This window comes from Prionailurus viverrinus, chromosome B1, assembly GCF_022837055.1.
Source record: "Prionailurus viverrinus isolate Anna chromosome B1, UM_Priviv_1.0, whole genome shotgun sequence".
Taxonomy (NCBI): domain Eukaryota; kingdom Metazoa; phylum Chordata; class Mammalia; order Carnivora; family Felidae; genus Prionailurus; species Prionailurus viverrinus.
The window spans coordinates 111,627,833-111,646,086 of NC_062564.1; the positions used below are offsets into that span (position 1 = coordinate 111,627,833).

At 36.3% G+C, this 18,254-nt stretch overlaps 1 protein-coding gene across 1 annotated transcript in view; it reads right to left on the bottom strand.

The window, feature by feature from the left end:
• Nucleotides 1-18,254, bottom strand: part of AP1AR (adaptor related protein complex 1 associated regulatory protein) — a 43,936-nt gene that overhangs the window by 15,888 nt on the left and 9,794 nt on the right. The window contains exon 2 of the mRNA XM_047855936.1: nucleotides 677-725. Within this exon, the coding sequence (XP_047711892.1) occupies nucleotides 677-725 (49 nt within the window). The remainder of the gene's footprint in view (nucleotides 1-676; nucleotides 726-18,254) is intronic.

The window sequence follows — 18,254 nt, forward strand, 5'->3', positions numbered from 1 at the left end:
TACAGTGTTCAACCTTTGAAGCCAGGCAGTTTTGGACTGGATTTAGGTTCTGCCATTTATGGGCTGTAACAAAGCCCAACTTCTTCACCTGTCTAAGCCTCTCATTCTCATCCATAAAATGGGATGACTGCCACCCATTCAGCAGAACTACATTAAGAATTATGTGTGATGACGTTTATAAACTATGGTGGAGTAGGTGGGACATAGCAGGGACTGAATAGATTCTATTATTATATTTTACACACAAAGAGTAAGAAACTCAGTGATTCATCCTGTGGAGTTGCTTAAAGTCAGCTTTCTGCTTTGATCCTGCTGTACTTCTTTACTGGGGCAGGCCAACCATCTATGTCTAGAATCACTGCCTACTGAGCCATTGTAACTGCACATGAGTACCCTCTCTTTGAATTGTGCACTGTGAAAAAAAAGACAAAAAACAAAAACACCACTTCTTAGTAGAAATAGCAATTCTATTAGAAGAACAGGACCGTAATCTTCTGCAAACTTCGCCCTATTCACCCCTCCCCTCCCCACCCCAATTCTTTTCCTTTTCATTGGCATCAATAATATTGAAATATAACAAGTCCATACTAAATCTGGGGCCCTTAATGAAAAGAAAAATGTCCCTTCTGCCTTCCTGAAGGGACTTTTATCCAATCAGGATTCAAGACTTACTTACCTCTATAGTTAAGTGCTCACCTCTTGAGCATGTTCTAAAATACTTGGATCTGGGAAGAAAAGCAGAAAAACTTTAAAAATCACAATTAATACTAAAACTGAGCCAAAGTAGTGACATAAACACATTTCTATAAAAACATTTCCCAGATTTTCAAACTTAGTTATGAGTTTAAAAGTGTTCAACCAACATTTACCTACCGACACCACTATTTACTCAACCTGTAATAACAAATTATTGTATTTACTACATAGAATACAATTAAATTTTAACACTCATTATTGTTATTGTATCAAGGAAAGTATGTTAAAATATTGATGTGTTAAACAATGTATAAGAGTATGTCTCCAATTTTCGAAAACATATGCAAAATAACATAAATCTGGAAAGATATATGCCAATATGCTAAGAGTGGTTGTCTCTGGATTATGGAATCCATGTTTATACAAAGTTAGGCACTTTTTATTCTTTCCATGCCCATATAAATTTTAATCATTCTCTTTTGCTCCTATTAGTGAAATTTACAGGTTATCAAACAAGAAACTCCTTTGTTATATCTGCTCCAAGAACATGTCCACACTCTATTAACTATGTTTCTGTCCTCTATTATAGTATGAAAGTTGGTATAGGGCAGAGACAACCAAACTTCTTTACTACTGGAAATTCCAGATTATAAGACTTTCACTTATAATGTGGTTCGTGTTATAGCTGCTTAAATTAATGGAGGAGTGGAGTTCATGCCCCCACAGAGACCAAAAGTCACACTGAGGGTTTTTAATGGATCCTTGGACAGAAAGGATCCTTTAAAAGATGAGAAGAATCCTGGGGTTAGGATAGGTCAGAATGCTTTGTGAATATTATGTGTTTATGTACGTGTGAAAGGGAGACAGGTTTAGTGAAAGGGAATGAATGCTATATTATCATGATAAAATTTTTACTATTATAAAGAATAAAAAACAGTGAAATCATAGGTCCCATTTTTCGTAGTACAATATTTATTTGCTAACAGATGCAAAGCAGTTTTATTGCCCATTAAGAGATAATTAATAAAAAACAGAGGACTTGGAATTGTCATTTTACAGATCTAATAATTTATGGAACATACCCAGAACAAACAAAATACCCTTAATTCTCTAAGCATGTAGTGTCCCCATTCTTCTATTTTCCCCATTTCTCAAACAAAAACAGAAATGAGTTGAGCCTTTGAATAGCGCTGTGTTCTGGTATTAGGATACGTACTTCAAGTACTGTATGCTTTCTCCCTGCAACCATCACTCTCTTCCCTGAATGAAGAATCTATCTCTGATTAATCTACTTCTCCTTCCAGGCTTACTGCGATGGTGTAACTGAATAATAAAGTAAAGTTCAGTAATACTAAGTATCTCATTATAGACTATCAATGTGACTTCATTGCTGAAGCAAAACCTAAAGCTAAGTGGTATACTGTCCAAACCAAGGGAAGTAATTGTACTATGCTTGTATTAAATAGCAGAACACTGTGTTTTATTCCAATTATATACAGATACACCCCTAACTTTAGGAGAAGCCCAAGGTGCTGACTGTTGTAAATGTCTCACTTTTCTGTGCTTTCTGTCCACATTTAACTTTAGTGAGGATGATTGTGCCTTTGCATGACTCTAAATCCCTGATTTTCTGACCAAACTAGACCATAGTCAAACCCCAGACCCATGTGATTGGTTCAAGGTCATATGGAAACTGAGCAGAGAGATATAATATCTTCCTGAGAGCTCTAGGGAGATGCTAGGAGTTATGCTTCTGAAAATCTTCAAAGAGGAATGAAACCAATCAAAAGAATGTTCTGACAGTGTTGAAGTCATCCCTCAGGATCAGGGGCATCCCTGCTCTGCCCATGGTTTTGCTAGTACTTGATAAATCTAGTATCCTTATAAGAAATTCTACCTTTTGCCTAAGATAGTTTGATCTGGATTTCTGTCCCCACAAAGTCCTGACTAATGAATAAACATAAGTCTATATGATAGAATGGCAAAAGAGCAAGTTAATAGAAAAAAAAAACACCCTAAAACCAAAATAAACACAACAATTAAAATGAAAGGTATAAAGAAAAGCAAAACAAGTGAAAAAAAATTTAAGTTTTCTTTTTAAAAACAGATTAGATTGAGACCTTCAATCTAATCTGTTTTTAAAAAGAAAACTTAAATTAGATTAAAGGTCTCAATCTAATCTGTTTTTAAAAAGAAAACTTAGATTAAAGGTCTCAATCTAATCTGTTTTTAAAAAGAAAACTTAGATTAAAGGTCTCAATCTAATCTGTTTTTAAAAAGAAAACTTAAATGTTTTTATTCACAAAAGGCATATATTGATTCCTACTATCATAAATGCTAAGATTATACTAATAGATTAAATACTCAATTTGGCAAACTCAGGGGCAACATTTTTTATTAGAAGAGTTTTATCCTGGGATTTATCCAAAAGGAAGTCGAGAAATATTGTAATACACATTTTAAAGTAATTAGAAAGCCGACTGCTTGCAAGTAGCATCTCAGATTTGAGAGAGCTCTCCATTACTTAAGTGGTACATGAAAGAAATTTAAATTAAAATCTTTACATATTATTGGATGCCTAAAAGTCTAATACATCTGGAATATAACTTTTTCAGGGTTTCCTGTAATAAAGTGCCCTGATTTTCTACCTTGAAGTGTTATTTTATTTATTTATTTAAAATATTGTAATGTTTATTCATTTTGGAGAGAGAGAGAGAGAGAGAGAGAGAGAGAGAGACAGAGTGCAAGCGGGGAAGGGACAGAGAGAGAGGGAGACATGGAATCTGAAGCAGGCTCCAGGCTCTGAGCTGTCAGCACAGAACCTGTCCCAGGGCTCGAACCCACAAACTGTGAGATCATGACCCGAGCCAAAGTCAGATGCTTAACCGACTGAGCCGCCCAGGCGCCCCTTGAAGTGTTGTGTTAGAATAAGGAGTGAGGTTCTTCACAATTCTCTACTACCTACTTCTAGGTAAAGATGATAATACAAGTGAGGGGGTCTGAGTGGCTCAGTTGATTAAGCCTCCGACTTCAGCTCAGGTCATGATCTTGCTGTTCATGAGTTCAAGCCCGGCGTTGGGCTCTGTGCTGACAGCTCGGAGCCTGGAGCCTGCTTCAGATTCTGTGTCTCCCTCCCTCTCTGCCCCTCCCCTGCTCATGCTCTATGTCTCTCTCCCAAACTAAATAAATAAACATTAAAAAAAAAAAAAAAAGATGATAATACAAGTGAAAGGTAAGTTGAACAATTGCAGAGAGGAAAATCATGCCTGTTTTATTAAATGTGACCTCAAGTGTTTATTGTTTTATTTCATAAATATTTATTGAGTATGTAAGTAAGTGCTTGGCATGGTTCTAAAGTGCTGGCAATACAACTGTCAATAAAACTGATAAAGACCCTACCACCTTGCAGCTAACATTCTTGGGAATGAATGACAATAAGCAAATGGTGGGAAATGCTACGAAAAAGTAAATACTTCAGAGCAAGCAAAGATAATGACCAGGAGAGGGAGGTTATTTTATGTAGGGTGGTCAGGGTAGGACTTTCAGTTAAAGCAAAATTGGAACAAAGTTCCCCCAAGAAAGCCAGCCAGCTAGATAACTGGAGGAAAAGAATTCTAAGCAGAAGAAAGACAAATACAAACAAGCTCTGAGGCAAATTGTTCTTTGCATATTCTACGTAAGTGGGGGACCTGAATGAATGGCTGGAATGGGGAGAAAAAGATATGAGGTCTGAGAAACAGCCAGGGTCAGACCACAGGCCTTTGTAGGCCATGGGAAGGGTTCTGGAGTTTATTCTCAATAGTTAAGAATTTACAAAAAAAATATTTCTGACTTTGGCATCCCCCCCCCTTTTTTTTTAGCTTTTATCATGACAATTTTCAAATATGCACAAAAGTAGGGAGGAGAACATATACACCTCCTTGTACCCATTACCCTACTTAAAAAAGTTACCATTTTCCCAAGCAGGCTGTGTTCAGGCTCATGAGCTGTGAAATCATGACCTGAGCAGAAATCAAGAGTTGGACACTAACCAACTGAGTCATCCAGGCGCACCCCAACTTGCAACCCCCCTACTGCCTCTGTAGTCCTCTTTTAGTCTGTAACAGCCCTCCATGCCACTGATGTATTGGAGAAATTGTGTCATTTGTCCTGTAGAATTTCTCAATTTCTAGGTTTGGCTGATTGTTCTTCTCTTGGTGCTGCTTGCTTCCTCTATCCTCTGTATTTCCTGTGTACTGATAATTTGATTTAAATTGAGTGCAATTTTTTAAGGCAAGAACTCTTCAAATATGGCACTTGCTGTTGAACTAAATTATGAGGAAATTTATTTTTGTCCGCCTCACTTTTACTGATGCTAAGATGATCTGTAGGTTCAGGTATTGTCAGCCTAATTCATTACAAAGTTTCAAACCAACCTAGAAAAGGGGTGACTGGTGTTTTTAGATGCCTTACGCTTAACATCCATACATAGTTAAGAGTCTGGATGAGAATTCTCTATTCAAATTCCAAGTCTAGCACATTAAGATAAATACCAGTCCCCAAACCCCTTATACTTTTTCTATAATTAACCCTGGGCCTACTTCTCAATTCCAGATCACTAAGAACACCATTCTTTTCTTCCTGGCTTCAAACCCAGGAAATTAATCTTTGTTTTCTTTTCCTATCCTAAGGAAGGTTTGCTGTGAACAAAGATACAATGCCAGTGATTTTTCCTCCCATATATATGCTTCATGCTATTACTAATACATACACAAGCCTATTGTGTTTAAGGAGTTTACTACCAATCACTGTGGAGAAATAGAAGTATAGCTTATTCTTGGGGAAAAAGGAAGAATGAGCTATTTCTCAAAAAGTTGGAAATACAGAAAACAAAAATTAAAACTATAAAAGCAACACACAATGTATCTGTTACCTTGACAAGCTAAATTACCTTAAAGAAAAAGAATAGCTCCTGGGTAAAGGAAAGAGAAGTAGTTAATATCTAAAAGAAGAATGTGTTAAAGTGGAGGAAATGGAAGGGCAGAAAACAGGGAAGTAAATGTTGGCAGAGTTCATCCAAAGCCCATCTGCAGAACAGTCCCTGGTTCAAGGAACTGAGCTATCTGGACCCAGTGGTAGGTGGTGCTCCATGGTGATGGGTTATTTGAATTGTATAACTTTTTCTGAATTTATGCTAAGAACCTCCACCCTATTATTTACTCATAGTGAAAGAATGTGCTTAACTGAAGCTACAAGTACTATACATTTTCTGGACAGTTATATTTTACATTTTTAATTACCAAATACGCCTTCTGTTTTTCTATATTTGACCCAATAAAGCTGAGGGCAAGAGCCTGGGACAAAGGTAAATCACTGATGTGACTGTTCAAACAAAATTACTAGGTGTTAGGGGCTCCTGGATGGCTCAGTCAGCTAAGTGTCTGGCTGTTGGTTTTAGCTCAGGTTGTGATCTCACAGTGAGTTGGAGCCCCACTTTGGGCTCTGCACTGATGGTGCGGAGCCTACTTAGAATTCTCTCTCTCTCCTTCTCTCTCTCCTCTCTGCCCCTCCCATGTCTCTCTTGCTCAAAATAAACTTAAAAAAAAAATTACTATGTGTTAATGGAAAAACAAAACTAGCCACAGAAAAATCACAGGACTTGTCATCTTCAGGTCTCCCAAGTCCTGTGCAGGAATATTTCATTACAGTACATAGGTCCTAGTTGAGAATATTTTCTTCAAGAATGAAGTTCTAGTTGTATATAAGAGGCACCATTAAAAAAGAGCAGTGGAAAATGAGATACAAAGAAACAGGATCAGTCTAAAACCAGAAATTTGATACCAACCAATTAAACTACATTTCCAACAACCTTAGATGAAAGTTAAATCTTAGAAAGAAAAATAAGAAACAAAATGATTGAAAGTAGCAATGTCTATTGCAAAGGCCTGGCTCTTTTTTTTTAAGTTTATTTTTATTTATTTTTGAGAAAGATACAGAGAGCAAGCGGGGGAGGGGCACAGAGAGGAGACAGAATCCCAAGCAGGCTCCACACTGATGGTGCAGAGCCTGATGTGAGGCTTGAACTCATGAACTATGATATCATGACCTGAGCCAAAATCAAGAGTTGGATGCTTAACCAACTGAGCCACCCAAACGTCCCACAAAGGCCTGGCTCTTGATTACTATCACTTGGCTTAAAGAAATAACGTTTTGCTTTCTTCAATTTGAAAAAAAAAAAATTGACTTGAAAATTCCTAGTATGCATAATGTTACAAAAAAACAAAGTATAAGAAACTATTACCATAATGGAGAGCAAAGAGAGACATTTATTGTCTATAATGGGCCAGGTATTATTATGCATGTATGGACTTTGTTGTTGTTTTTTTATGAACTTAGTTTTTATATGTATTTTTATATACATTTCCTTTCCACAATAATCCTATGAAGTACTGTAATCTTAGAGACAGGCACTGTTCAACACGATAGCCACTAGCCTACGTGTGGCTATCAAGCACTTAACATGTGGCTAGTCTGAAGTGAGAACTCAGTCTGAATATTTCAAATAGACACTGGATTTTGAAGACTGAATACCAAACAACAACAACAAAATAAAATGATCTAACTCCAATAACTAAGCTCTTTCAACATATATTCATGATCAAACATAGATAAATATCTTTTAGATCTTCCTCAATTCCTCTTCCTTCCAAGTTAAACTAATTACAGTTCTGCAGTTGAAAACACTGATGTGCATATTCCAATACTCTGTGTATGGCTTAGAACCTAAAAGTATGCTGATTTTATATGTAATGCTGCTTTGCAATATAGGCTTTCAGTACACTTTTAGAAGAAACAAATGTTTGTATTATTCATAAAGCATTTGTTTTATTATTCATAAAAAGTTCACTAAATATTAGGGGTTATTTAAAATTAAAAGACATTTAAATCTGACATTTAAAATGAAAAGAAAATGTGGTCACTTTCATTAACTTCTTAAGAATCTAAAAACAAAGAAGAGCCATCCTACTTTTATAGACCTATTGTTAGTATATAAGTGGGTCATGTACACAGTTCCCTAAATTTCACTAAAATTTTTAAAAGTAAATCAGAACAATTTAAGATTTTTCATTATGCAAACATAACTGCTTAAAAATAAAAACAGGAAGCTAAAAACCATATTCTCTGCTTTCATATTTGTAACATTTGACTAAAGTTTTGAATCTCAAATTCATTTCATTGACAATGATAACAAAACTCTAAGAGAAAACTCCCAAGCTCGAAAGACCAGAGATTCTCAAAGTAGTGAACGTTGGAAGTTATCAGAGAAACCAACATGCAAAAATGGCAACAGTAAATCTAGGAAGGCATCCATTCCCCACCCTAGGGCAACAATCAATTAATAAGTTATTATTACTGACAGGAAACTGATGTACACCTCTGATAGCTGAAATAAGAAAGAGAAAAAAGTATGTGTCTATGATCTAGACGCAATACATAAAAACATCTCTAATAATACATATTTAATGCTAACAGCTCTGTTTTAGTAAATCTGTCATACTCTACTTCGGCATGTAACAATCACCTTGTTAAAAAGTGGAGATTATTGGGGCACCTGGGTGGCTCAGTCGGTTGAGCATCCGACTTCGGCTCAGGTCATGACCTCACGGTCCGTGAGTTCATGCCCCGCGTCAGGCTCTGTGCTGACAGCTCAGAGCCTGGAGCCTGTTTCAGATTCTGTGTCTCCCTCTCTCTCTGACCCTCCCCTGTTCATGCTCTGTCTCTCTCTGTCTCAAAAAAATAAATGTTAAAAAAATTAAAAAAAAAAGTGGAGATTACTGAGCTCTGTCTCTGATTTACAGAGCTGGATATTATATTCTGTTCTACTCATGTATTTGTCTAGCCTTATACCAGTATAGCAGGGTTTTGATTATTAGAACATATAAGGCAAGTCAGCTTCCTCAAAATTTGTAGGCCAGATTTGGTTTCTTGTGCTTTCATAAAAATTATTGGAATCAGCTTGTGAAGTTCAGTGCAACTGGTGGACCTGCATTCAATTCACATCTTTCTATCCATAAACATGGCACTATCCTTCATTTATTTCAGGCTTTTGTTTTTAAATGTTTTGTTCTTACGCATCTATTATTGATTCATTTCTAATTTCTTATACTTTTCATTGCTAACATGGAAAGTAATTTTTAAAAAATGTGTATTTGTTTATTTTGAGAGAGACAGAGAGAGAGAATGAGTGGGAGAGGGGCAGAAAGAGAGGGAGAGAGAGAATCCCAAGCAGACTGCACTGTCAGCAAAAAGCCTGACATGAGGCTTGATCTCATGAACCATGAGATCATGGCCTAAGCTGAAACCAAGAGTCAGACACTTAACCAACTGAGTCATCCAGGTGCTCCAGAAAGTAATTTTTAAAACATGCATTATCTGTTTGTTTCTGGAATACAGGAATACAATAAAGTCTTAGTATAAATATTAGACAGCATTTCACATTAATACATTGGGAAAAATATCTGACAATAGCAAATGTTAGGAAGTGGAACAATGAAAATCTACTGTTGGTACAAGTATAACCTGGTAAAATTACTTTGAAAAGTCTGACATTCTGTAATAAATCTGAAGATGTGCATGAGCTATCCCATTCCATTCCTAGGTATATGTACCTAAAGAATCTCTTATACACATGTACAAAGAGTCATTTGTAAGAATGTTAACTGAAGTAGTTTGTAATACCAAATAAACCTCAAAATAATCTAAATGCTCACCAACAGGAGAATGGACAAATTAATTATAGCTTACTGATACAATGACACACCACTACACAGGAGCCTGAATGAATGAACCAGAGCCACATGTATGAAAATGGGTATTTTGAATAAATATTCCAGGTAAGAACAATACCCTAAAGCAAAGAATTAATCAATCAATGTTTACTGTATTCAGAGTGACAACAGGGGAATAAAAACATCACTCTTTCTTTCAAGTGGGAGGAGTAAACTTAGACCCATATAAGAAGTTGCTCCTGCAAGTTCCAGGAACCATGTGATTACTAGAGAAATGAGTGGAGATAAATGCATAGAGAATAACTGCATGCATGAATAATGTTTGCAATTAAAGTTGGATCTAGGTAAGAAATGATGACAGATTGTACTAAAGTGGAGTCAGTGAGTGAAATGGATAGGTTAAAGAGGTATTTAGAAAATAAAACTGGAAAATGAGATGATGGGGAGGAGAGTCAGAGAATCCCAATGGGGTTGTAATAGCAAAGAAACAGGAGTCAAGAATGAAGTGTACAAGGGGAGAAAAATAAATGTGGCCAATCCAAGTCCTAAGACTTAAATGCCAGAGGTGACAAGGATAAAAAACTAAGTGATGTGAGAAGCTGAAAGAAACCTATAGGAATACACCAGTATCACATAATACAAAGCTGAGCTGTAAAGAAAATGGTTAAAGTCATATCATGTGTGCACTTAACTTTCATGAATTCAGCCATATGCCCTGGAGGGAAAGGGGAGATTAGAAATAATGTAGACAACAATTCCACTATTCTATTCAAGAGCATATATATTCAAGAGTATTATGGTGAAAGCTGAGCTGCTGAAACAAAGAGTCTCCAAAAACAATGAGTTAAAGAAAATAGAAGTCTATTTTCCCTTTGTTAACAGTCTAGAGCTCCCCAAAGTCATCCAAGGACATTCATTTATACATAAGCCTTATGTCCCTATGTTTCTTTTTTTTTTTTTTTTTGAAATTTATTGACAAATTGGTTTCCATACAACACCCAGTGCTCATCCCAAAAGGTGCCCTCCTCAATACCCATCACCCACCCTCTCCTCCCTCCCACCCCCCATCAACCCTCAGTTTGTTCTCAGTTTTTAACAGTCTCTTATGCTTTGGCTCTCTCCCACTCTAACCTCTTTTTTTTTTTTTTTTTTCCTTCCCCTCCCCCATGGGTTCCTGTTCAGTTTCTCAGGATCCACATAAGAGTGAAACCATATGGTATCTGTCTTTCTCTGTATGGCTTATTTCACTTAGCATCACACTCTCCAGTTCCATCCACGTTGCTACAAAAGGCCATATTTCATTTTTTCTCATTGCCACGTAATATTCCATTGTGTATATAAACCACAATTTCTTTATCCATTCATCAGTTGATGGACATTTAGGCTCTTTCCATCATTTGGCTATTGTTGAGAGTGCTGCTATGAACATTGGGGTACAAGTGGCCCTATGCATCAGTGCTCCTGTATCCCTTGGGTAAATTCCTAGCAGTGCTATTGCTGGGTCATAGGGTAGGTCTATCTTTAATTTTTTGAGGAACCTCCACACTGCTTTCCAGAGCGGCTGCACCAATTTGCATTCCCACCAACAGTGCAAGAGGGTTCCCGTTTCTCCACATCCTCTCCAGCATCTATAGTCTCCTGATTTGTTCATTTTGGCCACTCTGACTGGCGTGAGGTGATACCTGAGTGTGGTTTTGATTTGTATTTCCCTGATAAGGAGCGACGCTGAACATCTTTTCATGTGCCTGTTGGCCATCCGGATGTCTTCTTTAGAGAAGTGTCTATTCATGTTTTCTGCCCATTTCTTCACTGGGTTATTTGTTTTTCGGGTGTGGAGTTTGGTGAGCTCTTTATAGATTTTGGATACTAGCCCTTTGTCCGATATATCATTTGCGAATATCTTTTCCCATTCCGTTGGTTGCCTTTTAGTTTTGTTGATTGTTTCCTTTGCTGTGCAGAAGCTTTTTATCTTCATAAGGTCCCAGTAATTCACTTTTGCTTTTAATTCCCTTGCCTTTGGGGATGTGTCGAGTAAGAGATTGCTACGGCTGAGGTCAGAGAGGTCTTTTCCTGCTTTCTCCTCTAAGGTTTTGATGGTTTCCTGTCTCACATTTAGGTCCTTTATCCATTTTGAGTTTATTTTTGTGAATGGTGTGAGAAAGTGGTCTAGTTTCAACCTTCTGCATGTTGCTGTCCAGTTCTTCCAGCACCATTTGTTAAAGAGGCTGTCTTTTTTCCATTGGATGTTCTTTCCTGCTTTGTCAAAGATGAGTTGGCCATACGTTTGCGGGTCTAGTTCTGGGGTTTCTATTCTATTCCATTGGTCTATGTGTCTGTTTTGGTGCCAATACCATGCTGTCTTGATGATGACAGCTTTGTAGTAGAGGCTGAAGTCTGGGATTGTGATGCCTCCTGCTTTGGTCTTCTTCTTCAAAATTCCTTTGGCTATTCGGGGCCTTTTGTGGTTCCATATGAATTTTAGGATTGCTTGTTCTAGTTTCGAGAAGAATGCTGGTGCAATTTTGATTGGGATTGCATTGAATGTGTAGATAGCTTTGGGTAGTATTGACATTTTGACAATATTTATTTTTCCAATCCATGAGCAGGGAATGTCTTTCCATTTCTTTAAATCTTCTTCAATTTCCTTCATAAGCTTTCTATAGTTTTCAGCATACAGATCCTTTACATCTTTGGTTAGATTTATTCCTAGGTATTTTATGCTTCTTGGTGCAATTGTGAATGGGATCAGTTTCTTTATTTGTCTTTCTGTTGCTTCATTGTTAGTGTATAAGAATGCAACTGATTTCTGTACATTGATTTTGTATCCTGCAACTTTGCTGAATTCCTGTATCAGTTCTAGCAGACTTTTGGTGGAGTCTATCGGATTTTCCATGTATAATATCAAGAATCCTCTATCCAGCAAGTCTGTCATTTAGAATAGAAGGAGAGATAAAGCTCTTCCTAAACAAACAAAAACTGAAGGAATTTGTCACCACTAAACCAGCCCTACAAGAGATCCTAAGGGGGACCCTGTGAGACAAAGTCCCAGAGACATCACTACAAGCATAAAACATACAGACATCACAATGACTCTAAACCCGTATCTTTCTATAATAACACTGAATGTAAATGGATTAAATGCGCCAACCAAAAGACATAGGGTATCAGAATGGATAAAAAAACAAGACCCATCCATTTGCTGTCTACAAGAGACTCATTTTAGACCTGAGGACACCTTTAGATTGAGAGTGAGGGGATGGAAAACTATTTATCATGCGACTGGAAGCCAAAAGAAAGCTGGAGTAGCCATACTTATATCAGACAAACTAGACTTTAAATTAAAGGCTGTAACAAGAGATGAAGAAGGACATTATATAATAGTTACAGGGTCTATCCATCAGGAAGAGCTAACAATTATAAATGTCTATGCACCGAATACCGGAGCCCCCAAATATATAAAACAATTACTCATAAACACAAGCAACCTTATTGATAAGAATGTGGTAATTGCAGGGGACTTTAATACACCACTTACAGAAATGGATAGATCATCTAGACACACGGTCAATAAAGAAACAAGGGCCCTGAATGAGACATTGGATCAGATGGACTTGACAGATATATTTAGAACTCTGCATCCCAAAGCAACAGAATATACTTTCTTCTCGAGTGCACATGGAACATTCTCCAAGATAGATCATATACTGGGTCACAAAACAGCCCTTCATAAGTTTACAAGAATTGAAATTATACCATGCTTACTTTCAGACCACAATGCTATGAAGCTTGAAATCAACCACAGAAAAAAGTCTGGAAAACCTCCAAAAGCATGGAGGTTAAAGAACACCCTACTAACGAATGAGTGGGTCAACCAGACAATTAGAGAAGAAATTAAAAAATATATGGAAACAAACGAAAATGAAAATACAACAATCCAAACGCTTTGGGACGCAGCAAAGGCAGTCCTGAGAGGAAAATACATTGCAATCCAGACCTATCTCAAGAAACAAGAAAAATCCCAAATACAAAATCTAACAGCACACCTAAAGGAACTAGAAGCAGAACAGCAAAGGCAGCCTAAGCCCAGCAGAAGAAGAGAAATAATAAAGATCAGAGCAGAAATAAACAATATAGAAACTAAAAAAACTGTAGAGCAGATCAACGAAACCAAGAGTTGGTTTTTTGAAAAAATAAACAAAATTGACAAACCTCTAGCCAGGCTTCTCAAAAAGAAAAGGGAGATGACCCAAATAGATAAAATCATGAATGAAAATGGAATTATTACAACCAATCCCTCAGAGATACAAACAATTATCAGGGAATACTATGAAAACTTATATGCCAACAAATTGGACAACCTGGAAGAAATGGACAAATTCCTGAACACCCACACTCTTCCAAAACTCAAGCAGGAGGAAATAGAAAGCTTGAACAGACCCATAACCAGCGAAGAAATTGAATCGGTTATCAAAAATCTCCCAACAAATAAGAGTCCAGGACCAGATGGCTTCCCAGGGGAGTTCTACCAGACGTTTAAAGCAGAGATAATACCTATCCTTCTCAAGCTATTCCAAGAAATAGAAAGGGAAGGAAAACTCCCAGACTCATTCTATGAAGCCAGTATTACTTTGATTCCTAAACCAGACAGAGACCCAGTAAAAAAAGAGAACTACAGGCCAATATCCCTGATGAATATGGATGCAAAAATTCTCAATAAGATACTAGCAAATCGAATTCAACAGCATATAAAAAGAATTATTCACCATGATCAAGTGGGATTCATTCCTGGGATGCAGGGCTGGTTCAACATTCGCAAATCAATCAACGTGATACATCACATTAACAAAAAAAAAAGAGAAGAACCATATGATCCTGTCAATCGATGCAGAAAAGGCCTTCGACAAAATCCAGCACCCTTTCTTAATAAAAACCCTTGAGAAAGTTGGGATAGAAGGAACATACTTAAAGATCATAAAAGCCATTTATGAAAAGCCCACAGCTAACATCATCCTCAACGGGGAAAAACTGAGAGCTTTTTCCCTGAGATCAGGAACACGACAAGGATGCCCACTCTCACCGCTGCTGTTTAACATAGTGCTGGAAGTTCTAGCATCAGCAATCTGTCCCTATGTTTCTAAACAAAGTAAAGTTTCTGTATGTCCATTCTACTACTGCTGAAGATGTGAAAGTGGACTCAAACATATAAATGATATTAAAGAAGTAGAAAAAATAGGCTATCGTATTCTAAATGAAGGTGAAGTAAAAATTTTTGGAAGAGTTTAAAAGTAATGTTACACAAGTGAAAATTCTTGCATATATATATTCTTGCATATTTATCAATTTTATCAAGGCAGATATCAAGATATTTTTTTATTAAGGATAAAATCGGTCTCATCAAGAATAGGCTGAAAATGCAGTTTTTTATGCTTCTGCATGTTATTTTGCACAGCAAATACCCTTTTCACCAAAGTGACTTAAGTAAAAGATAACTGAAAATTTTTCATAAGTCCTACATTTGTACTGTTCCTTTTCTTCATATCCTGATGTCTAACATCTGTTAAAATAAAATAGGAAAGTCTTTCCCTAGATCTTCTGTTTGACATTATAAATAATGAAGAACCATGGTAAATTGTTACAAAGTCTATTAAAAATTAAAAGCTTCCCAAGACTTTTTTTTTAATGAACAAAAGACTGGAAAGGTTACAAATCAGATGTCCCACAAAAGCTGTTACAATCAAGATGATAGACACATCATTTTTCAATTATTATCAAGTATTTCAATGGAAGTTTAATAATTCAAATCTCAAAGCATGATCCATCAGTAGATTTTCCAGGTTGGGATAGCATCGACATAGATGATAATAATAAATAATAATAACACTTATTGTTTAATAAGCCCCTCCTGAATGAAGGCAAATTTAGGAAAAATGAATGTGTAGAAAATTTATTTCTCAAAGAGAAAGATAACTCTTTCTGCTAAACATGGGTTAAAAAGTCATTGCCTTAAAAAATTTTTCATTCCAATGTAGTTAACATACAGTGTTATATTAGTTTCAGGTGTACCATATAATGACTCAACAGTTCCATACATCACCTAGTGCTCATCAGGACAAGTACACTCCTGAATCCCCATCACCTATTTCACCCATCCCCCTCATCCACCTCCCCTCTTGTAACCACAAGCTCGTTCTCTGTAGTGGAGTCTAGACGCTTCTTGCTTTATCTTTTCTTTTTTTTTCCTGTGCTCATTTGTTTCCTAAATTCCACATATGAGTGAAATCCTATTTGTCTTTCTGACTGACTTGTTGCACTTCACATTATACTAACTCCATACATGTTTTTGCAAATAGAAATATTTCATTCCTTCATATAGTTGAATAATATTGCATTGTGTATATACACCACATCTTCTTTACCCATTCATCTATCAATGGACAGTGGGTTGCTTCCACGATTTGGCTATTGTAAATGAAAATAGGGATCCATGTATCCCTTTGAATTAGTGTTTTTGTATTTTTTGAGTAGATACCTAGTAGTGTGATTACTGGATTGTAGAGCAGTTCTATTTTTTAACTTTTTGAGGAACCTCCAAACTGCTTTCCATACTGGCTGCACCAGTTTGCATTCCCACCAGGAGTGCACAAGTGTTCCTTTTCTCTATATTCTCACCAACACCTGTTGTTTCTTGTGTTGTTGATTTTAGCCATTCTAACAAGTGTGAGGTGATATCTCATTGTAGTTTTGATTTGCATTTCCCTCATGATGAGTGCTGATGAGCATCATTTCATGTTGTCTGTTGGCCATCTGGGTGTTTTCTTTGGCAAAATGCCTGTTCATGTCTTCTGCCCATTTTTAACTGGATTATATTTTTCGGTGTTGAGTCTTATAAGTTCCTCATATATTTTGGATATAGCCCTTTTTTGGATATATCAGTTGTAAATATCTTCTCCCATTTTGTAGGTTGACATTTAGTTTTGATGATTGTTTTCTTTGTTGTGCAGAAGCCTTTTATTTTTATGTAGTCCCAATGGTTTATTATTGTTTTTATTTTCCTTGCTTTCGGAGACATACCTAGAAAGAAGTTGCAATGGCAGATGCCGGAGAAATTACTGCCTGTGATCTCTACTAGGATTTTTGACTTCAGGTTTCACATTTAGGTCTTTAATCCATTTTGAATTTATCTTTTGTGTATGGTGCAAGAAAGTGGTCCAGTTTTCCCAACACCATTTGTTGAAGAGATTGTCTTTTTCCCTTCAGATATTCTTTCCTGCTTTGTTGAAGATTAATTAACCATATACTTGTGGGTTCATATCTGGGTTTTCTATTCTGTTCCAGTGATCTATGTGTCTATTTTTGTATTAGTACCATACTGTTTTGATTACTACAGCTTTGTAACCTGAAGCCTGGAATTGTGATACGGTTTTACCTTTCTTTTTCAAGATTGTTTTGGCTATTTGGGGTCTTTTGTGGTTCCATACAAATTTTAGGATGGTTTGTTCTAGTTCTATGAAAAATGCTGTTGGTATTTTGATAGGAATTGCATTAAATGTGCACATTGCTTCTGACATTTTAACAATAGACATTTCAACAATATTTGTTAACAATATTTGTTCTTCTAATCCATAAACATGAAATGTCTTTCCATTTTTTAAAGCCTTCTTGAATTTCTTTCATAAATGTTTTGTAGTTTTCAGAGTGTAGGTCTTTCACCTCTTTGGTTAAGTTTATTCCTAGGTATTTTATTATTTTTGGTGTAATTGTAAATGGGATTGTTTCTTTAATTTCTCTTTCTACTGCTTCATTAGTATATAGAAATGCAATCAATTTCTGTATATTGATTTCATATCCTAACACTTTACTGAATTCATTTATTAGTTCTAGTATTTTTTTTTTTTTTGGTGGAGTCTTTTAGAGTTTTCTATATACAGTGTCATGTCATCTGCAAATAGTGAAAGTTTTACTTTTTCCTTACTAATTTGGATGCCTTTTATTTCTTTTTGTTTTCTAATTGCTGTGGCTAGAACTTCCAGTACTATGTTGAACAAAAATGGTGAGAGCGGACATCCTTGTTTTGTTCTCGGTATTAGGGGGAAAAGCTCTCAGTTTTTCCCCATTGAGTATGATGTTCGCTGTGGGTTTTTCATATAAGGCCTTTATAAGGTATATTCCTTCTAAATCTACTTTGATAAGGGTTTTTATCATGAATATGTTGGACTTTGTCAAATGCATTTCTGCTTGTATTGAAAAGACCATACAGTTTTTATCCTTTCTCTTATTGATGTATCACATTGATTTGTGAATGCTGAACCACCCTTGTAACCCATGAATAAATCCCACTTAATCATGGTGAATAATTTTTTAAAATTTATTGTTGAATTCAGTTTTCTAGCATTTTTTAAAGGGCTTTGTGTCTATGTTCATCAAGGAAATTGGCCTGTAGTTCTCTTTTTTTTAGTGGTGTCTTTATCTGGTTTTACTATCGGGTTAATGCTGTCCTCATAGAATGAATCTGGAAGTTTTCCTTCCTCTTCTATATTTTGAACTAGTTGGGAGAACAGGGATTAACTCTTCTTTAAATGTTTGGTAGGGGGTGCCTGGGTGGCTCAGTGGGTTAAGCATTTGACTCTTGATTTTGGTTCAGGTTTGTGAGATCCAGCCCTGAGTTGGGCTCTGCACTGAGAGTGTGAAAACTGCTTGGGATTCTCTGCCTCTCTCTCTATCAAAAATAAACATTAAAAAAAAAAAAGGTAGAATTCCTGTGTGAAGCCATCTTGTCCTGGGCTTTTGTTT